This window comes from Nipponia nippon, unplaced genomic scaffold (assembly GCF_047370975.1).
Source record: "Nipponia nippon isolate SJK-2023a ecotype South Korea unplaced genomic scaffold, ASM4737097v1 scaffold_2, whole genome shotgun sequence".
NCBI classification, from domain to species: domain Eukaryota; kingdom Metazoa; phylum Chordata; class Aves; order Pelecaniformes; family Threskiornithidae; genus Nipponia; species Nipponia nippon.
The window spans coordinates 100,578,346-100,598,916 of NW_028262336.1; the positions used below are offsets into that span (position 1 = coordinate 100,578,346).

The 20,571-nt window shown below is 37.2% G+C and overlaps 2 protein-coding genes across 7 annotated transcripts in view; one reads left to right on the plus strand and one right to left on the minus strand.

The window, feature by feature from the left end:
* RB1 (RB transcriptional corepressor 1) overlaps positions 1–20,571 on the plus strand; it is a 75,218-nt gene that overhangs the window by 4,632 nt on the left and 50,015 nt on the right. For 3 of the 4 annotated variants that reach the window (XM_087756145.1, XM_087756144.1, XM_087756146.1), the window contains exons 3-11: positions 5,969–6,081; positions 8,082–8,216; positions 10,102–10,140; positions 10,798–10,865; positions 12,388–12,498; positions 14,836–14,984; positions 15,714–15,791; positions 18,425–18,534; positions 19,555–19,632. In XM_087756145.1, coding sequence (XP_087612271.1) covers positions 5,969–6,081; positions 8,082–8,216; positions 10,102–10,140; positions 10,798–10,865; positions 12,388–12,498; positions 14,836–14,984; positions 15,714–15,791; positions 18,425–18,534; positions 19,555–19,632 — 881 coding nt within the window. The remainder of the gene's footprint in view (positions 1–5,968; positions 6,082–8,081; positions 8,217–10,101; positions 10,141–10,797; positions 10,866–12,387; positions 12,499–14,835; positions 14,985–15,713; positions 15,792–18,424; positions 18,535–19,554; positions 19,633–20,571) is intronic. The other variant, XM_087756147.1, reaches the window with a different exon arrangement.
* Positions 1–20,571, minus strand: part of LPAR6 (lysophosphatidic acid receptor 6) — a 45,055-nt gene that overhangs the window by 1,278 nt on the left and 23,206 nt on the right. Inside the window, exons 2-3 of one of the 3 annotated variants that reach the window (XM_087756150.1) lie at positions 16,718–16,821; positions 14,280–14,482 (exon numbers count right to left, since the gene is read on the minus strand). The gene's annotated coding sequence lies outside the window, so the exon portion shown is untranslated. Of the gene's footprint in view, positions 1–14,172; positions 14,483–16,717; positions 16,822–20,571 lie in introns of those variants that run through there. The other 2 variants (XM_087756148.1, XM_087756149.1) reach the window with 2 other exon arrangements.

Sequence of the window (20,571 nt, forward strand, 5' to 3'; positions counted from 1 at the left end):
AATCTGCTTCTGTGTTATAATTCCAAACCAATGGCAATTATTCTGTACCCCATGGATATGAGAGTGTATTATTGCTGCCTTATCCCCCCCCCCCCCCCCCCCGAAAGTCTCTAGCATCTGAAAAAGTTTCTGTCATCTTTCCTTGCTTCTAATTGCTCATCGTATGTTTTGAAATTCTCTCCAACTGGTGACTTATACTGGTATGCAGATGCTGCAGAGCACTTGATTCACATGAGAGCTGAACTATGCTCTTAGTGAAGAAAACTTAAAAAATGAACTGTAGCCGAAGTGGAGGAATGAAATAATGAGTTCTTAAATATAGCAAGGTTGCTTTATATAGACCAAAAAGTTAGTGATCAGCAGGTCAAATGTTCCCAATCCATAAAATTTCACATCTAAATTAAATCAGTTTCTTTTGGTTGTAGTTTCTTATGAAAAAGAAAACATTGTAGTTGGTACACCACCTCATCTTCATGTTAAAAGACATGCAGAGACTTCTTGGTTTTGGCAAAAGCATAAAACACGTGAGGATGAGCTGATAAAGTCTTTTCTGTCTAGAGCTTTGTGTCTTATTTATAGAACTGCAGCTAAACTGAACCTGAATCCACTGAAGCTTTGGATGGAGGAGCAAAATTATAGATATTTTAGGATCCTCTGTTATTAAACAAAAAACAGAGCTACTGAAAATCCTGAAGCAAACATAAACCATCACCTTGGCCTCTTGCTGGTGATATTCAGTATCTTAGTAGCAGATGCATTGCATGTATGTGGTGTGCCCTTGCACTTTAAAAGCACAGCTAACTGGCATACAGTTTCCTTTTTTATTCATCTTCTGCCCATCCTGGGGAAAGATTGACGTCCCCTCCAGTGTCTCTACATGCAAGAAAAGCATAATGGGAAGTTTTCATATAGAAGTTTCTCATAGAAGAACTATTCTCATCGGTTTAATACTTTCCATTGACTTCCATTCCTTTTAGCTAGTATTATCTTTGAGTTTGATTTAATCTGTTGAGAACTAATAGTAATCCTCCATTCCAGACCATGCTCAATAGAAAATTTAAAACTGTTATTGCTGAAAAATGAACATCTAACTGTCTTTACACAGAACTTCTTATATTCAGTCAGTGAGTACATTATTCACCTTCAGAGATTTTTTTTTCTAGGAAATTTTTCCTACAAGTCTTAATTCCGATCAGTTTTCTATTGTGAATGCTTCTTGGTTCTTTTTCCCTGCCATCTTCCCCCCCTGTAATCATATCTGTGAATGTTTCTTGTACCATCTAGCTAGTTCTCTATATTGATTAGGATGCAGTGGCTGAGGTTTAATAAGCCGACAAGTTCCACATATTCCCCTTCAAAAAATGGGTTTTTGGTATTTACAGTATGACATCCTATATGCCATTTGATTCAAATACCCATCTGTGTTTGCATATTTCTCATGTACATTTCTCTTGACCTTCCTTTACACAACATCATTTGAAGTGTCTATTCCTGGATCACTTTTGTAGGCTGTCATCAAAACTGTTATCAGTGTTGGCAGAATAATGAACACCTCTAACTGCAAACTAGAACTGGGACTTCCTGTGACCATCTCCTTCTTGTGACTGGTTTAGCACTGGAGAACCTCTTGAGGTAGAGAACAGAAGTTATTTCTGTTAGTGCCTTTAACACCTTGCAACAATATCTGGAAAGAAGAGAGGCAAGAATCTCATTTCACAACGGTTCAGTTTGATGAGCATTTTAAGCCTATGACTCCTTTTCCTGGTTTCAGCTGGGATAGAGTTAATTTTCTTCCTAGTAGCTGGTATAGTGCTATGTTTTGAATTTAGTATGAGAATCATGTCGATAACACGCTGATGTTTGAGTTGTTGTTAAGTAGTGCTCACACTGGTCAAGGACTTTTCAGCTTCCCATGCTCTGCCAGGTGCACAAGAAGCTGGGAGGGGGCACAGCCAGGACAGCTGACCCAGACTGGCCAAAGGGCCATTCCATACCATATGATCAGTCATGCTCAGTATGTAAACTGGGGGAGTTGGCCGGGGGGCAGCGATCGCTGCTCTGGGACGGGCTGGGCATCGGTCACCAGGTGGTGAGTGATTGCATTGTGCATCACTTATTTTGTGTATTCTATTATTATTATTTATTATTATTTTCTCTTCCTCTGCTGTCCTATTAAACTGTCTTTATCTCAACCCATGGGTTTTACTCCCCCCCCCCCCCCCCAGTTCTCTCTGCCATCCCGCTGCGGGGTGGGGAGGAGGGTGAGCAAGCAGCTGTGTGGTGCTTAGTTCCCGACTGGGATTAAACCACAACACTCCTCCAGGTTGTTTTCACTAGATTTAGGCAAACTAATGATTTGCTAAAAATGGATTAAATAGTAGTAATAGTAAGTCCAGAATGAGAAATAAATATTTTGAAAGAGTTTGTAAGAGTTTTAGATCTTTTCCTACAGAAAACTATATTGATTCAACAGAACTGACCTACATTGCTTGAAGTTATAGCATTGCTTCCCCAGAATCCTAAATAAAAAAAAGAAAGAAATCCATGGAGACTACTAGGTGCTAAATAATCTTAGAGGTAGTGATTGGTAGGCTTTGATTCATGATGAGTTGAAATAAGGTCACTGGAAGTCACCTTATTGGAACGGACAGCCAAGGACAAATGTTGAGCTGTTGTCCTGCCTGTTTTCTGTAGTGGTGCTGTATCAACAAAGATCTAGAGTCAGACTGTGGTCAAGAAGAAAACCCTCAGAAATGAATTTCTGGCTGTGAATTTGTCTTGCATCCATTCCCATGCCCTCAAATCCATCTGGGATGAATCATCTGGCTTTGGCTGTAAAGAAACTGTTAGTTTGTATCGTAGGATTGGCCCCCCTGGAGTTATGACACTGGCAAAATTGTTGAATGGAGTGATGCTGCTGCATTTTTGTTCTGCAGTCAGCTTTAACTCATTTGTATAGGAAAGGACTTGAAAAATGTCTGTGAGCTTTGGGAGGGAAGGGATATGAGGAAGAGAATACTCAGGGGTCTGACTTGCCAGGAAGACCTCTCCTAATCTCTTCTCCCCTTCTCCTACCCCATGAAGTTTATATTTTATGTATTAAAATCACTAAAATCTTCATGCGTGGGTATGGGCAGATAGTCTTATTTTCTGAGGAAACTGCCATTTACCTGTGTCTTTGGGTGTTTCAGCCATCAGTAGCTGGTGGGATAGGCCCAGTCCGGTGTTCCTGCATATTTTCCTCTCCTCCCTCACGCAGCTGATGTTAAGAGGCAGGCACACTCAAGAGCTGCTCACTTTTTCTTTGCTACTAGGAAACAATCATAATCTATTAATTTATCCTGGGCTCTGTGTAATGTTTTTTGTTAGGCCAGCAGTCATCCAACATCCATCTGGTTGAGGAAAAGGTGCCCAAAGCATCCTGTAACACCAGGAGTGGATAAGGGGGTAGTCCTGATATTAGAGTTTGATTCACCGTAATGGTTTGAATCTAGTGGATTGACAGGCTGCCTCTGAGGCTCTTGTTTAATGGTAGAAATAAATGAGTTATTACCCCAAACCATATTGGATAAGGAGTTTAAAGATTGTTTTTGCAAAACCAGATCTCACTCTTACCAAATAAACCATTGCTATAGCTGTCAAGCATTCATCCTCCCAGGGCAGAGCTAAGCCACCTAGGAGAGCTAGGCTTGTTTGGATAGGCAGCAAACTAGGAACAATTTTACCACTTCCTAGCACTCAGTCCTCCTGCCCTATGAGATGTTGTGTTTACAGAACAATGTCATGGTCTGAGTTTGCAGGAGCATGAAGTGAGGGCAACTTCTTTATTAAACAAGGTCAACTCACTCCAGTGGCAGTGGTGTCCTCAGTAAGTGAGTAGTCATCCTTCTTCTTGGTAGGTCACTAGCTAGCCTTAATCTTAAAAGAGTTTTTTTACAATGCATCACAGACACATTAATGCAGGAAAATAGACATCCCCATCCTACAGGACACTTTTTGTTCTTATGTGCCTAGTAGCTTGTTGTACCTGTCAGCAAAGGATTGTTGAGAATGGCTGAGATGGTGGGAGCACATCTCTTAGGAAAGTCTTTCTTCTGTGTAAAACCCCCTCAAGAGCAATTTTTTTGCCTCATCTTTAGGTTGCTGCTGGTATACGATGGTACATAAAATATCTAAAAAGTGAGGGTTTCCAATAAACAAAGAGAGAGTGATTATTTGATATTAATATCCGTTCCTTTATGTATCATCAAATGCATCTCAGTCTGTTAATTGCTTCATTCAAAATAATTTTCTGTTCTACAAGGTGTCATGATTCATAGAACTGCTCACATGGGAATGCAGGAAGAAAGTAATAACTTAAGTAATGGACAGTTACCACGTTGTTGAAGGTGGCTGGTTAATTTAGCATTCAAGCCTGTCCTATAACTCTTATCAATTGCACAAGCCAATGAAACTTCTCATTCTTTGGAGGAGGACCCAGCCTGTCTTCATGGATGTATAAACACTGGTCCCAAGAAAGAAGCAGACCAATTATTAAAAAAAAAAAAAAAAAAAAGTAATGTTGGCAGTGTTAGTGAAGTTGTTGTTGTATCATTTATGGGCACTGCATGCTATTTGTCATGGTTACGCTGCTGAGTAAGCGAGGGCAGAAGCAGGTGCTGAGGATGCAGAGCCTTTTGGGGTAGTTTTGGAAGACCACATAAGAGGAGGGAGCCAGGTCCGGTGCGGTCTTATTCCTGTTGCCTTTTGGGAGTATTTTCTAGAATGAACTGGCCCCTGTGGTTGGCATTGGTGTTGTCTGGGAGCCAGCTAGGTGGAGTGATCAGGCAAAGGATTAAAAAAGTAGGCCAGGGAGTGGGCTAAAACTAAGCAGCGTAGAAGAGCAGGAGTTCGGTAATTCAGCTCACTTGCTCCCGAGGGTCTGTTTCATAGATGTCACATCCAACCTAGAGCTGCTGAGAGACATGTTCAAACTCTCCTCCTTTGCTGAGGCGGCTGAGGGCCTGGGTGGTGCTGGACATTTATTTACGAGGATGCCAAATGTCCAAAGAGTGTTTTACAGGTTTGCTGTTTTAGGAGTCTTGCAGGGCTGCACCTAGTTCTGTTTTCAAAATAGCTTTGTTTCCAAAACCTGTGGTATACCTGCTTGGGGTTTTTTTTTTTTTCCATGCTTCTGCAAAACATCCTTCTTTAGAGGTTTTCTGTGGGGATGCTGTTTTGGTGGAAGGGTACTGGAATTGTAACTGATGCCTGGCTGGCGCTGAGTGGCTAGCTTGTGAACCATCAAGAGTGAACTCCATGTGGAGGGCATGTCTGTCATTGCAGGATAGTTCTTCTTCGGTGAAGGATGATCGGTTACAGCTCATACCTTACTTCTAAGCAGTAGAAGACAGACCTTAAGTGTAGATGTATGGTCGGAAAATGCGTGAAGGTGTCTGTTGTTATCATACTTTACTAAACAAAGAGATGGGTTTGTGGCTCAGCTGTGATAAGTGGTTGAGACCTAGCTGGAGAATAAAGTTCATGAGTATTTATCGCCTGTTGTTTTAATGACTTTATATTTCTTTCTTATGGCTTCTCTCCTGATTCCTTAACCGTCAGTGTCTTGTTATGGTCAAATATAGTAACTTTAGAAAAAAAAAAAAAGACAAACCCCAAGGTTTCTGCTTTGCATAAACGTTCCGTGGAACCAAAGCTTCTATTTTGAAGCTTTGCTGAGTTGTATGGGTAAAATTGATCATGTACTCTAGGAATAAGAGTTGAAGTGCTTGGTCTTTCATCTGTAATGTAAAACTTGTAACAGTTTTCAGTTATCAAATAATTGGCTATCATAGTCAAATGTTTGCTTGAGGGTGTTTTGTTTTACCATTTCTAATCTAGTTTGGACAAATTAATGCTTTCCATATACTACCCACTTTTATTGCATAATAAAAATAAAACCTGTTTCTGTTTTCTCTTTTTCTAAAAGGCTTATAACAAAAAGAAAAAAGAAACATGGGGAGTCTGTATCTTTATTGTAGCAATTGATTTGGATGAAATGACATTCACTTTCACAGAGCTTCTGAAAAGCATAAGCATAAGGTAAGTGAATTTCAGTGTGAATTTAGATTTCAACAACTAACTAGTTAACGTTTTTATAAAGAGAATGTTTTTAAAGCATTGTGAATCTTTGTGCGTATCAGGCTAGTTCATTTTAAAGTGAAGGTTACTTGTGGGAATTTTGAATATTTCGGTAAACTAGGAGTCTTGCTGTCATATTTTAGTTGTGGGAGCAATGATACTTGTTTGATTCAACTGTGATTGGCTTTGATTGTATCACACAGCTTATTCTTCTTCTTGCTCAATCTAAAGTCTTCATCAATTTAACTTGGTGTAAATTACATTTTAAATATTTTCCTGTCTTTCCCTGTATCAAGATTTTCTGTAAAACCTTTTTTCCAACATTAGGCTTAGGTTCAGTCAAGAAGTGGAAAAAAATGTTACTCTTCAAATAGTTTGCCAGCGTGCTACTCTTCTTCAAACATTTTAATGCCAGTCTAAATTTTGTACTTTTGTGTGTGCTTTTTGCTAGGGGATTGTTACTGTCATATTGGGTATTAATTTCTGTAGTATGAACTTAGTGATTATAGGACAATATCTGTTTTTAAGGTAAATTTAGGTGGCAAGAGCAATAGGCATACCCTTGTGTTAGATTTACCTAAGGAAAGGATTCCAGTGCTGTCTGCCTAATAACTGTGCCGTGCATCGAAAGCATGTGCAGGAGCAGAGCCTTCGGATGCTCTAGGGCAGAACGCTGGGCACGTCATGGTGGTAACCCCAGGCTTGGGCTTAAATATGCTTTTCTTGGAAGTCATCAGTTACGATTAGACTTCTCTGTGCCACTCCTACCTCGCATTGTCTCCCAGAGCAGCGGTCAGGTCGTATGTTTCGACTTAATCTGTTCAGTCTTGACTGAATTGGAACTGCGTGGATGAAATGTAATTGCATTTGTGCAGCAGCGTTCAGCATGTTCCACCTGAGTACAGACCAACTTGTGCTGCAAACTGAAAGAGACTTTTTCCCTTGGGGTTTCAAAGAGTAAGCTATTACTCTGCTGATCTTTATTTTAGCAATACTCAATTGTTTGTTAGCCCTGGGCTTTTTGTCAGCTATAAGGTCAGTCTGGCAGAGGTTTCTACCAGTCATCTTATCCTTTAGAACCACACAGGTATATTGGAAAGATTTTTCATTCCACAGTAAAAGAATTCCCAAATGAACTTCTGACTGTTTTTATATTCTGTTTTCTAATCTGACAAAGATGAAAAAAATCTTTCAGAATCTTATATTCTGATAAACGATCAAAATATATTTGATATAGTTGAAATAGTTGAATATATTTGATAGCTTCCTCCTCCTTAATTGTTATTAATCAGCTCATTTTGGTTATGAACAAAACAACAAAATGCTTTCTTGATTGCCATAATATTATATGGATGAGTAGGGAAAACTTTGGTCCCCTGTGTAACAGTATTTCCAAAGAGTGGGGCTGTCCTTGCTCCCAGTGCCTGTTGAAAGACTTGGAATTCCGTATAATTCAATGCATTCATCTCAGTTTTCATTTCTAGGTCTCTCTTTAGCATGGATGGAGCCAAGGTTCATGTTCTTAGAGTAGTAAGGACATTTCTGAAGTAGAACTTTTAGCTAGAACAGAAGAGTTGAGATGTCTGTGTTGGATATTTGTGGTTTTACTGGCAGAGCAAGGAAGAAAGATGTGTCTAGTTAGCAAATCCTAACTTCCAAAGATAATATCTGTGCCAGCAAAGAAAATTCTCTTTCTGTAGTAGAGCCCATATCGCGAGAGGCCTGTGCTATCTAGTTGAACAGTTTTCCTACATCTGGAAAATGTAAAGGTGGTATATGGGGCTCAAGGTAAGCAAGTAGTGTTTTCCAAAGCAAGGTTCTCAGTCACTGCTAGCTGTAGTAAGAATATGCTGGAGTCTAGTGAAGTAAGGCAGTGGGTTTTGGTGTGGTTTTTAAAGAGCTTTTGCATAATGGTCATTCTCAGTTATGATAATCTGGCATTTTCTTTTCCCTTTTTTCAGTGTATGCACATTTTTTCAGTTTCTGAAAGAGGTGGATGTTAACATGGATACCGTAAGCACTAAAGTTGATAGCACTGTATCAAGGCTGAAAAATAAATATGATGTATTACTTGCACTATACCACAAGTTTGAAAGGTAGTATACGTTTTTCATTTTGAAATTATGAATTCTTTATAGCTGTCAACATTTAAGTATTTAGATTTTTCAAACTGTGTATTAGAAGAGCCCATTTAAACTCTGTGCGCTAGTATTTACAGAACAGTGACACGGAACTGTTTACACACATTGAATAAACACGTTTTACATTTTACTCCGTAACTATTACAATGCTTTGTTAAACAATCCCCTTGTTACAGTACAAACAATAGTAGGAGCAGCATGACAAGTGGTTGCTAGCCCCTTTGTTAAGCTTTTTACAAATATAAGGATTGGTTTACCCTCTAATATTTTTTTATTTAAGGGACTTTCCATTTCTACCTGCCCAGCCCTCCCCAAATCCTGATCCAAGAGTTTCTTTCTAAGGAGTTCTGGAAATTAAAAAAGCACAAATAAGATAGTATCTCTCTCCCACATCTGGAACTGAAGGCTGTTTGTTCCAGCATCTAGGGGCCTTGTAGAGCCTGCTCTATTAGCAGTTCTCACTTGTAATCAAGGTGAATCCTCCCAAGTGGTTTAGCTGACCATACAATGAAAATCGAGGGACATTCTCTTTGTACAGAATTAATTGAATGTGCTTAGGGCAGAGTGCTAAGAGCTTTCTGTGTGTAACTTGAAAATCAGCAGATTCTCAAATGAATGCTTTTCTTGAGTTACTGTTGCTCCAACGTGGTAAGTTGCCACACTCTAACATGAAGACAGAGACGATAAAGGTTTTAGATCCTTTTACAGGCTAATGTGGGCTAGCACAGATACCTGTTGGCAAGATCTGATATCGTCTGAGGCAATTTTTAATCAATCTGTGAAATTCTTTATAGCATATACCAGGAGAAAACCGTTCCATGTTATTAAACATTGAAGCATCAATCCGTGATGCTCGCATTACTTGATGCCGTTGCTTCAGAGTGCTATGGTATTTTTCACCTACAGGAGTTTGAGCCACTGTAATGTTTTGCCTCCCAAACCACAAAAGGCTCTCAAATATCCCTTAAATGACCCTTGAAAGGGGTAGCAGGTCACCCCTTGGTAGTTTAATAGAATCAAGGTACAAATGTGATATAAGTTTTATTTGTCTTTTCAAAGTCCAATCAATTGCACTTACGATTAGCTTGGATAATGTGTATATCACAACATTTTTGTAACGTTTATAGTTGCCTTAAAGCTATAAAGTTCTATGAAAGTTGTAAATAATTTGATTTTACCCATTGCAAGTCTTTTTCTGGGCTATAAAAGTGTCATTGCAGGTTTACATGGGCATGTTTTGGTTTTTGTCCCTCCTCTAACTCTTCTTCGCTTGCTTACTTTTTCAAAACTTGAATTGCAGTAACAATTTTTTCAAACAGAAGGATTTGAAATTTGTGTTTTTCCCCTGTTTTCTTTCTGAATAAACTGAATTTATTTCTTGAAATGACATGTACCTAGAATAATTAAGAAGAAAAGAAATGTTATACCGCAAGGCTTGCGGTAACGCTGCAGAAAGAGTAAAGGTTTTAAAATACCCTTTTATCGAGTGTTCTGTGCAGCTGTAACATATACTTTGCTGTGTTTTACAAGCCACTGAGTAACAATGTACATACAAACCCTGTCTTTTTGGGAGAAAACAATAACAAATTTAATTATACCAAATTAAAATTGTTCTGCTGTGCAAGCTTTGACATAAGCATGCAAGCAACAGCATTATTTCAGCTCTGGCAGGGCTTTAGTTGGTCTGTTGTTAATCTGTTCTCCAAGAGTCAGCATTTTTTTTAAGTTAGAATAATGTTTTGTGAACTGGTGTATTTTTTTACTACATTAAAGTAAAAGATATTACACAGTTTTCTTTCAGGGAAGTGTTTAAAAATACGAATTTATTTTTGTTTTCTAGGACTTGTGGCCTTATTTATCTGGAACAACCTAGTAGTGAGTAAGTTTGAATTTCCTAAATTGTGTTTGTCAAGATAAGATGTAAAATGTGTCAGCATTTTGTTTTTTAAGCCATTAAGTTTGACCTAAGTCATAGTATGTCATGTGTTTAATTTAGATTTAGTGGGGACTTTGAATTTCAGTGAGAGATGATGAAAGCCACAGAAGTGATATATATATTTGATCACTTCCTCCATGAAGGATCGCCACCCAATGGCGGGTGTCTCGGCATGGTGGAAACGAACATTTGGAGAGTGAGCTTCCTAATCATAGCAACAAATGAATGGATGAAAAGATGCCTTAGCAACTCCCAAATGAGCTTGCGTTCATGCTGTGACTGGAAAATAGGGCATTAGTCAAAGGCACAAGACAGAAAACAGCTCGTAACAGTTAAGTGAATTATCCACATTCACTTTCTTTTCCAAGGATGATACAGATATTTCCTGATTCTTAAATGGCTTTACAGAGACTTAATTTTTTCAAATGTGTAGTCATAATTACATAGGGAATGGAATGAGATTATTAATAAACTTAACTGTATGGGAAGTGTTGCATGTTGTCTTAAATTGTTCCATAGACTGAAGCATGTTTTCAGAAACTGTAGTTTAACTTATTACAGAGCTGTTAATGCAAAGACTTTATTTTTGTGTCTCTCTAGGATTTCTGCTGAACTCAGTTCTGTATTAGTCCTAAAAAATTACTGGATTACTTTTTTGCTGGCAAAAGGTGAGTTTTGATTAAAAGACAGTTATTTTAATGAGTATTGTTAAAGTGAGTTTATGGATTTGTTTTATGTGTCCAGTATGAGACTGGCATCCTTATTACAAATGTCCATAGTACAGGCCCAGAATGTTTTGACTGTGTGGCTTTGTAACTACTCAGTAATATTTCTTTCTATACAATTTGGGTATTCTTTTAACTTCTGTTACTTCCTGTGTATATAAATATATATTTTTTTAAGCTTTATAAGATGGGGTTTTTTTACATTGAAGGTTGGTGTTCTCTATTTGAGTCTGTTCTGAGGTGCTTTATAATCTGCCAATACTTTAATAATGGATGATTACCTGAAAAGACTGGCAGATTTTTTTAATAGGGTTATATATATTATACATATATAAAATAAATAAATAAAATTTAATAATAATAAGATATTATTATAAGTCCCTGAAATTATGTATACTACAATTCTTCCTTGAAAAGGCTGAGGTTCCAGTTAAAGCTGAGTGATGAAACAATTACAGTAGTCCATGGAGTCCTGTCTCATTGTACTATTCCTACAAAAAGGAATGAATTGTGTATCTTAATTGCTGCTTACTCCAGGTCTGTGTTATCAGTGAAGTGTACACATCTCTGCCATTGAAATCGGTCTTGGATCAGCTGAGCTTCGCGGAGCTTTTTCACTAGGATTCTCCAAGCATAAGCATAAAGCAAAACCCACAAAGTTTTTCTAGCCTGCCTTTTCATTGAGAATAAGGAAAGCAAAAGTTTACCAGCAAATACTTGAAGTCACAGGAGAGCCTGGGTGATGCTTGCTAATTCTGATAGAAAATAAATACAAAAACTGCATGTGTAAATAGAGCACAAGTAGGGGTCTGTAGCTGTTCTGAATCGCTATCAGCTTTCCAAATTTTTCGTGGCGATGCACGCCGTCTTGGAATGTCCCTGTAGATCTTCTCTGGCATATGAATCATAATTTGGGAACAGCTGGAATAACGTAGTTTTGAAAGTATTCTTCATGTTAATATTTGTCTGACTTTAAAGTAATTTCAAGTAAATTTGACAGGCTGAGCATATGGGGTGGTAGCATGTTTTGAATTTCTCTTCACTAGCAGCTCTCGCTTTCTGAATGCTTAGCAGCTTTCACAAAGCTTATGTAAGACCACAAAAAAAGAAAGTGAGGAAGAATTGCATAGAAATAAGAAGTATGTCTAGGTAAAATAGTCTACACAGTTACTCCACTACAGTAAAATGAAAAAGAAATCAGGAAGGGGCGCCGAGGGGTAGGAATTTTGTGCACAGTTAATTTATTTGTATGTACGCTATCTCTAAAGCAACAAACCTCTTAAGAACAATGAGTTTTAAAACCAATAGCCTTTAAAGAACACTGGCATCCTGTATGATGCTTTCTGAATTCTAATTGTAGCGTTTTATTAAATGAACTTCCAAATCTTTATTTTTTCAAAATTACTTTTAAAATTAAGTCAAACATCTCACAGAGGTTTTTTTTTACCTTTTTAAATGTTTGCAGGTAAAGTGCTGCAAGTGGAAGATGACCTGGTGATTTCTTTCCAGTTGTTGCTGTGTGTCTTAGATTATTTTATCAAACTGTCACCTCCTGCTATGCTCAAGGAACCATACAGTAAGGATTTTAGTTTTTTGTTCACTAAAGTAGAAAGTAAACGGGTTAAATTTCTATTAAAGTCATAGTCATACTAACATTCGTAATTAACATAATAAAACTTCTTAAGCTTATTAAAATGGATTTTTTGATGTTTTGGTTCAATTTAGATGATAGTGAACTTGAATTATCTGAATGTGGCAGTGTATTTAATATAATTCTTTTTTTTTTTTTTTTTTTTCCTGTTCTTACCATCCATTTGCTATGTACTCTGCCCACACAAGTTGTTCAGGGGCTTGTGAAAACAGCAGTTTTACTTTGGCAAAAGAATTCAGGTTTTGGGTAGATGATGACTGAGAACTATTATTTAGGTTTGCTTTGAGTTACAAAAAGGAAAAGATGGTGCTATGACTCTGTTATTTCATTGACATACAACAGTATGATGACAACAGAAATGTACAAGATACTGGACTATACAGACATTTAAAAGAAAAATACGGTGGATAGGAAACCTGATTGCAGTGGTAGTTCAAAATAAAACAGTAGAGGTAAAATGTGGATAGCTTTGCTTTTATTACATCCCCTTTGTTATTAGCAAGTGTCCCTTCTTTAAGTAAAAATATAATGGGTCTTCACTATAGAAGCTTCTGTTCAGCAGTAACTTTTTGTATATTCAGTTTTTATACTTAAAACCTGGAAAACCTCACTGAAAAGGCAGAGAAAGTAAGCATTTATGGTAATTTCCAAAGACAGAATTCTATTTTTGTGAATATTTTCTTCTGCAAGCTATGGAATTGATATACTGAAGTATTTGGAGCCACAGTATGTAGAAAACAATTTTTTGATACTAATTAGATTATCCTCTGCTGGATTTGGATGTGACGCTAGTATTTATAGCCTAAATCTACTTGCTTTATTTCTTTGTTTCACAACTAAATATCCACTTGGGTTATAATGTCATAGAATAGATGATGTATTTACTGCTATATTCTTTAAATTCTGTGTTTTGGAGGATATTTATCTGACCTAGTAATTATTTATTGCACGTAAGAACAAATAACCTCGCTTTTATTCTAATACCAGTACCAATAAAGGGTGGGAAAGGATGGGCTTGTGGCAAGCAAATCCCTGCCCTCCTCCAGTACTATCCTGAATTTAAATTTGTCCTTTGTAGTAGGACAGACATATGCTACTGCTTATTTCAGATGTTATAAAGCAGATCTTTTTCAAAGAACACTGACTTGAAACTACCTGGTTTTGAACTCTGTGTTCACACTGATTTTTTTTTTTTTTAAGTGAAACTATGAGACTAGGAGCTCATTATTAGAAACAGTTTGGTTCTGTGCATTGTATCTTGAAAAGAAATGCTGCCACTTCAGACTAAATTGCAAATATGGGTATTACTGTTGTAAGTGTAAAGCATTAAATTTCTAACTTGAAGCTGTGTGATATGTGCAGGTGCTGTGTAAACTGACAAACAGCACTTCATTCTTTTAGCAAATAACACGATGTATTGTTCAAATCCTCGTGACCGAGAGGCTTCACGTTGTGCTAAATGATGTCAAGCTTTATGATCTGACTAAGGCTGAAGGGATTGATGCAACCACCCGAGCTGTGTAGTTTGTCAGATTTTTCTCAGAACAGTTATCAAATACAAATGAAGTTACAAACGAGAACAGCATGCTGATGAGAGTGTCAGTTTTAAACCAACAATATTTAATGATATTAACATATGCTATTAATATAATTCACATATTTCAAGCTGACAATACTTGGAGCTTAACAAAATGAAATATTTTTACCTTGCTGAATTAAGGTTTTTTGATATCTTCTTCACGGTGAACTTGTTTGTTCCTACTTGTTTGCCTGAGGGTATTTGGGAAAAGGAGGAATTGCCTGCAGGACCATACTCCAGATTCCAACCAGCACTTAAGTCCTGCATTGACTTTATTAACCTTCAGGCGTGTAGAGTGAAGTTACTCTTTCAGCTCCTTGTTTTACACTTCTGCAAATATAGAAAAAATAGTTACTCCTCTGTAAAGATAAGGCTTTCCTAGCTTTGCAAAACAGATGCTTATTCAAAGCTACTTACAAAAAGTGCTATTACATTCTATGTTGAATAGCTTTTTAAAAACAAAATGTCCAAATACTGCTACAGGAATTTAAAAATTAGTTTTCTTTTTGTAGAGGTTTTCTGTCATGAAGGTTTCTTACCCAGCTGAACAGATAAAAAAGGAAATACTTCAGAGGAGGACCTCAAAAATCATATAAAAATTTAAATCTCTTAGGTTTAAAAATTTAAATCTTCTCCTTCTTAAGACAACTCTAACCTTGTGATGGTTCTTACTGTCTTTCCAGAGTCTGCTGTGACTGCACTGACTGTTAATGGTTCAGCTCGAACTCCAAGAAGAGGTCAGAACAGGAGTACACGTACTTCAAAGCAAATTGATACCGATACAAAAGTTATCGAAGTCCTTTGTAAAGAGCATGATTGTAATTTAGATGAGGTAATGCCTGTGTTTTAAACTCTGTTAGATCTCACTGCTAAACCCCATCTGGAATATGCATGTATTTAAATGATCTTTTTATATCTCAGTACTTGTGCCTGCTTAACTATTCTCTCAAGTTCAGTAGTGAAGGTATTCTACCATTCTATAGTAGGTAGTTTAAAAATGAACAAAAACAAAACCCCCAAACCCAAGCCCTTTGGTATGGGTGATAACTTTGCCAGGGAAACTGAACTGTGAAGAATGCAGTGTGAAGTTATTGGCTGATCATAGTGTGTAGCATGTGGACGCAGGGCTGCTCTGATGGGGTTTCACAGCTGCATCCCATGATGAGAAAAGGTACGCAACAAGCACATTGCTTCTGCGTGGGATCTTAAAGACCCTATTCCCCTTTTCCTTTGCTGATAAATCTATTCCTGTGTAAAAAGGACTGATTTTTGAATATCAAAGCAGGTGATGGAAGCAGAAATAAGAGGGCTGGGAAGAGCGCAGTTCTTTCCCAGTTTAGTCATTTAATGTTCCAGCAATGGATTATGCACTGCATGCTTACATATCACTGTTTTGAATATGTAAGCAATGTCATTTTAGCTTTATTGAAAACAAAACACAGTGCATTACAAAAGTGTCTCATTTACTTTATTTAAAGACATGAAAGCAGTGTATGCATGGCTGCCTCTGTACGTTGCCAATGTTACATTGCTAATGTTACATTTTTTCTTTTTTTTTTAGGTCAAAAATGTGTATTTCACAAGCTTTATTCCTTTCTTGAATTCTATTGGTATTGTAGCTTCAAATGGACTACCAGAGGTAATTGGAGGAATTTAAGATAGTTCAACAACAGTACTTTACTTCATGCCAAATTGCTTAAGGTTGCCTTTACACATTGATGAAGTTCTAATAGGTTCTAAGATCATCTAGCAAAATGCATTGTTTTTCAGGAACGTGGGTTAGCAGGGATTCCAGTATTCACGGAGTATATTTAACTATTACATTTGAATTTAATAAATGAATTTCCTTAGGCTGAACCAGTACTTTTGCTCAAAGCAAAACATGACACAGGAGTTGCATATTCATGATCTTGGTGAGGCCATTAATCTAAAATACAGCTATTACAATATCAGGTCTCTGAAGTCAGTCTATAAATGCATACAGTCTTAAATTACACACCTTAATTTAAATATAATTAAGACATGTTACTGTAGTCATGTTGGAGAGAGATCCAAAAGATTAGGCTCAGTTTCACAACTGGCAGAGTGTGGACTGCTGTGTCCGTGCAGAATTACTTTCATCTTACTGAGTTGTAGCCTGGATGCAGCAGACTACCTCTATGCAATCTCATGCAAGAGTGCACCTTAGTAGGTAACTTCCTGGGATGTATTTCCATCCATCGTTCTTGAAAGAGTAGGTTTAGCTGGGTGTCACCAGTAGGTGTGGTAACCTGAAAATAAGCAGCTCTGAAGCTTACCAGACTGAAGGTCTGCAAGATTCAGCCAAGTATATGCTCTGTTCAGTTTCATAGTCTGTTGAGTGGGGGACAAAATGCAAGACCCACTAAAGATCTTAATCTCTTCCAAAATCAATTTCTGTTTAGACTTTTTAATTCATGGAGATATATATATATAGTTGGGAAGCCCTGTATGAACTTCTAGGCAAAGGTCATTATATAGCTTATCCTCAAGTCAATGAGGGTTCTCATCCAAGGTTGCTCAATTTAAGTGTAGTATCAAAATTACCAGTTTAAGACTCTGCTGGTGAAAATTCTATGAAATGATGCATTTGAAGAAAAATCCAGTCACACAGTCCTTGCTCCTGAAACATGAGTGCCTGAAGGGATGTTCTAAAACAAAGCAGAAAGTTACAGCTATATTTCAGAGGTAGTTGGTTCATATATGTAATCCAACTAACCATCAATCATAGCTGAGATCATCAGTACAATAGCTAGTAATATGGGACATTCAAATTTACTTTTTTTCATAAAAAAACCCTGAGCTTTTGATAAATCTTAATTGTTTCCAATTGTTTCCAAAACAAGAAAAGCTTTTGAGGCTTAATGTTGCTATTTCATTTGTCTTCACTGTATATTTGATGGTCAGGCTTTATGAACTGATGAACAGACCAATTCAGAACTCTTATTTTTGGCTGAAGGTTTCTTCCCAGTTAGCCCAGTATAGCCATTTTGTCTAAGAGCTGCTGTTTTTTGCAGTGAGAACGTGAATTTTCTAGAAGTTTATGAAATACTGAAATATTTTAGACAAAAAGAATGCACAAGCCATTAGGAAGATAATGAAAAATTAGAAGATAATAAACTTTTCAAATAAAAAAATCAGTGATAATAGGAATTGAAAGATAATCTTTGATTTAATAGTCCTAATCTCAGAGTTTTAACCATGAGATCAGTTTGGAGCAAATTAATTTGGCAAAGGTAAAAGGAGAGGACGAGGAGTAAAGCTGTGTAGGAGATATTTGCAGCTTGCTTTTTCTTGGGACTGGGAGGGGACTAACTTGGGTCCATAAGTACTGTTGCCTGTTTTTCTAGCAGGAGTTTGCCAGAGCACAGCATGATTTAGTATGTTTAAGGGCTCAGGGAACAGATAATTGAGGTGACTGCCTACTTCTACAGGAGCACAGCAGCAGATTTGAAGTGGAGGCTAGTATCTGGCCCTGATTAAAAAATTCCAGACTTCTAGTTAATGTTAGTCACTCAAAATTAAAAAAAAAGAAAAAAAAACCACCAAAAAACAAAAAAAAAAGGCAAATCAAAACCCAGCAAACTTTTTCATGCAAAATGAAGTTCTATCAATATTGGATCTAATCAACTAAGAAACTTTTAACAGTAATTTAAAAAACAACAATGTGGATATGAAATAATGGTCTATGTTTTTGTAGAAATAGGCATGTCTCTTAAAAAAAACTACACCAGTACAAATATTAATATGGTTGGGGAAACTCTCTTCTTAAAACAAGAAGGTTTGAGTGTGGGTCTTGGCCTTCATCTCCAAACCAGCAGGGACAGGGACAGAGTGGATTGTCTGGCGGCTGTTCTAAAGACTGTCATTTTACATTTCCTGCTCCTGGAGACACCTTTTTTTTCCTGGAAGGAAAGATTTAAAAGCCTAGAAACATTAGTTTGATTTGCAGGTCTGTGTCTCCCACTCTAGCTTTTTTTAGGTCTTTTACAGTGTCAAGACCTACGTTTCTTCAAAAAAGTCTCATGATCTTGGATTGTTTTCTCTTATAAATGATTATCTTTGTTCGTGCGTGGGAATGATAATTTTGTTCTGGGTATGTTTCAGCTATTTGTGTAAGAAGTGATCTTGTGCGCTCCAAGGTCATTCTCTTAGCATTTCAGCATTGTATTCATGAGGTAGGACTAGCTTATATTATTCAGTAAATTGTCAAACTTGTTCCTATAAAATAAAGGTTTTTCAATGTTTTTTGAGGTTGAGGTTCTCTCGAAACAGTATGACGAGCTCTATCTCAAAAACAAAGATATAGATGCAAGACTATTTCTGGATCACGATGAAACTCTACAGCCTGATGTCATAGCATGGTAATATTTCCATTTACTACTTTCATTTTATAATAGAAAATGTGAATTTGCGTTGATTTCCACCCCCTCGTGTTATAAATGGCGATCTCTGTATCCTGTTGACCTCTTAGGTTTGTAGTTCAGCTAAGGTATTTCTGGCATCAGCAGCCTTGCTTTACATTACTGCTTAAATAATGAGAAAACATATGATTCTGACTCTACCTAAAATTATTTGGAAGCTCTACCGTAATTATTACTCTATGCAAGCCCCTGTTGTCCAGGGGAAGCTGAGGAATCGTGAGGAGGAGGCCGAGGCCATGTCATGCTAGTTGATTAGATATGCCCGAGGAGGTGTTATGGCTCTGGGGCCAGCTGGCATGGAATGGCTTGGGTCCTCACTGTCCAGCTCCTCCTTCCTAAAACCAAATGGTGGCATTTGGAAGCTGCCTGCTGGGAGTGGCCCTCAGCCCATTCTGACTTCTGACCTGTACCCACAAGTGTTTTGGGAAATGGTAGTTTGCATGGGACAGAAATGTGCCGCAGATGGTTTAGCAGAATAAACAGTCGAGTTAGGGACCAGGCACATTCCCTGGTGTTCAGTAATACAGATGTATTTGATTTTTTTGTAGTCATATTCTAAAATTCCAGTGGTTCCTGACAAATCAACATTTCCATAACTTGACGTGAGCTCACAATGTGAGTCTGTGACTTTATCTATGGTAGAAAAATACATTAATTTCAAATTGGATTAAAATGAAGCTAATACTAACTGTGCATATAAATTAAGTTGTTATAAATACAATTCTAGAAAAAAAATGAAGTTAGATGACCTCCAGAGTTCCCATCCAAGTCCAACATCCTGCTCAAAGCAGATCTACTTGGGAATTTAAATTATAGTGTTCTAGTAACTGGAGTGGTTGGACGTCTAGATCTTCTAAAAATCTGTTCCACAGTTTTTTCTGCAGATTAATAAATCTTTATAGAAAACATTCTTTTTTGAATTACGTTAGTACTTAATGAGTTTGTTTTCCATTTCTGTAGCACACAGTTGGAGAGGACACCACTAAAAAACAATCCAGATGAGGAAATTAATGTTATACTTCCACAAACTCCTGTTCGGTATGAGTTTTTCTTCTAAGCCGTGTTCTTTTGTTTAATATCCTAACTAGAAATATTCATCTTTAGAGTAGTTGTTTTAATTTTAAAGCAACTGTTTTGTTTTTCATAAAACAGATGTAGTTCTGGTCACTAATGAGCAGCAAGCATGTACTGAGGGGTGCTGAGTGCCCTCAGTTCCTGGTGAAGTTGTTGGAAAACAGGCAGAGCTTTTCATTGAGTTGTCGAAGAAGTGCAAGATGTCTGTAAAATTGATTACTGTATTTGTTCTTGTGAGAATGCAACTTTACACTTCCATGGTAGTACTTTTGTCTGCTATATTACCATCTTCCTTTCCCATCTTTACTCTAGCTCTGTATCTTCTGGCTTCCTTTCCTGATACTAAATTGAATATGCACACACATTTCTTTTCCCATGATCTTTTTCTTCTTAGTATTGTTTTCTTTCTGTATGGGAAGATTAACATTTGAGTGCCAATGTGTTTTGATCTATCGGGAAAATGGACAGATATGGTAAAAACGTGGTGTTAATTGGAGATGGTTTGATCTACAATCAAATACAGGAAAAACTGCAAGCTTGAATTCAGTTAACCAAAGGAAAGGAGATTTGCATGTACCATTTTTCCCTTGTGCCACATAGTTTTTTGACAAAGTCAGTGTGGTTTTGCCTGATGCTGCTTGGAAATTCCTGGACACTCAAGAACCAACCAGCTGTGTGTGTCTGTGTGGACAAACAGAGAAGTGTCCACACAGGCAGTCATTCTTGAGGTGTCAGGTTTGATAAAATCGGACAGTGAAGTTCTTGTTCCATGCTTGCTGTATAAATGCCTTTCATTTTAGCATGCTGTAGAGATGAGAGAAGTTAAAATATTGTACGCTTAATTATTACTTCAGTTTTCTCAAATTAGTAAAATTGTTTTTATTACAAATACTTCTACAGTGT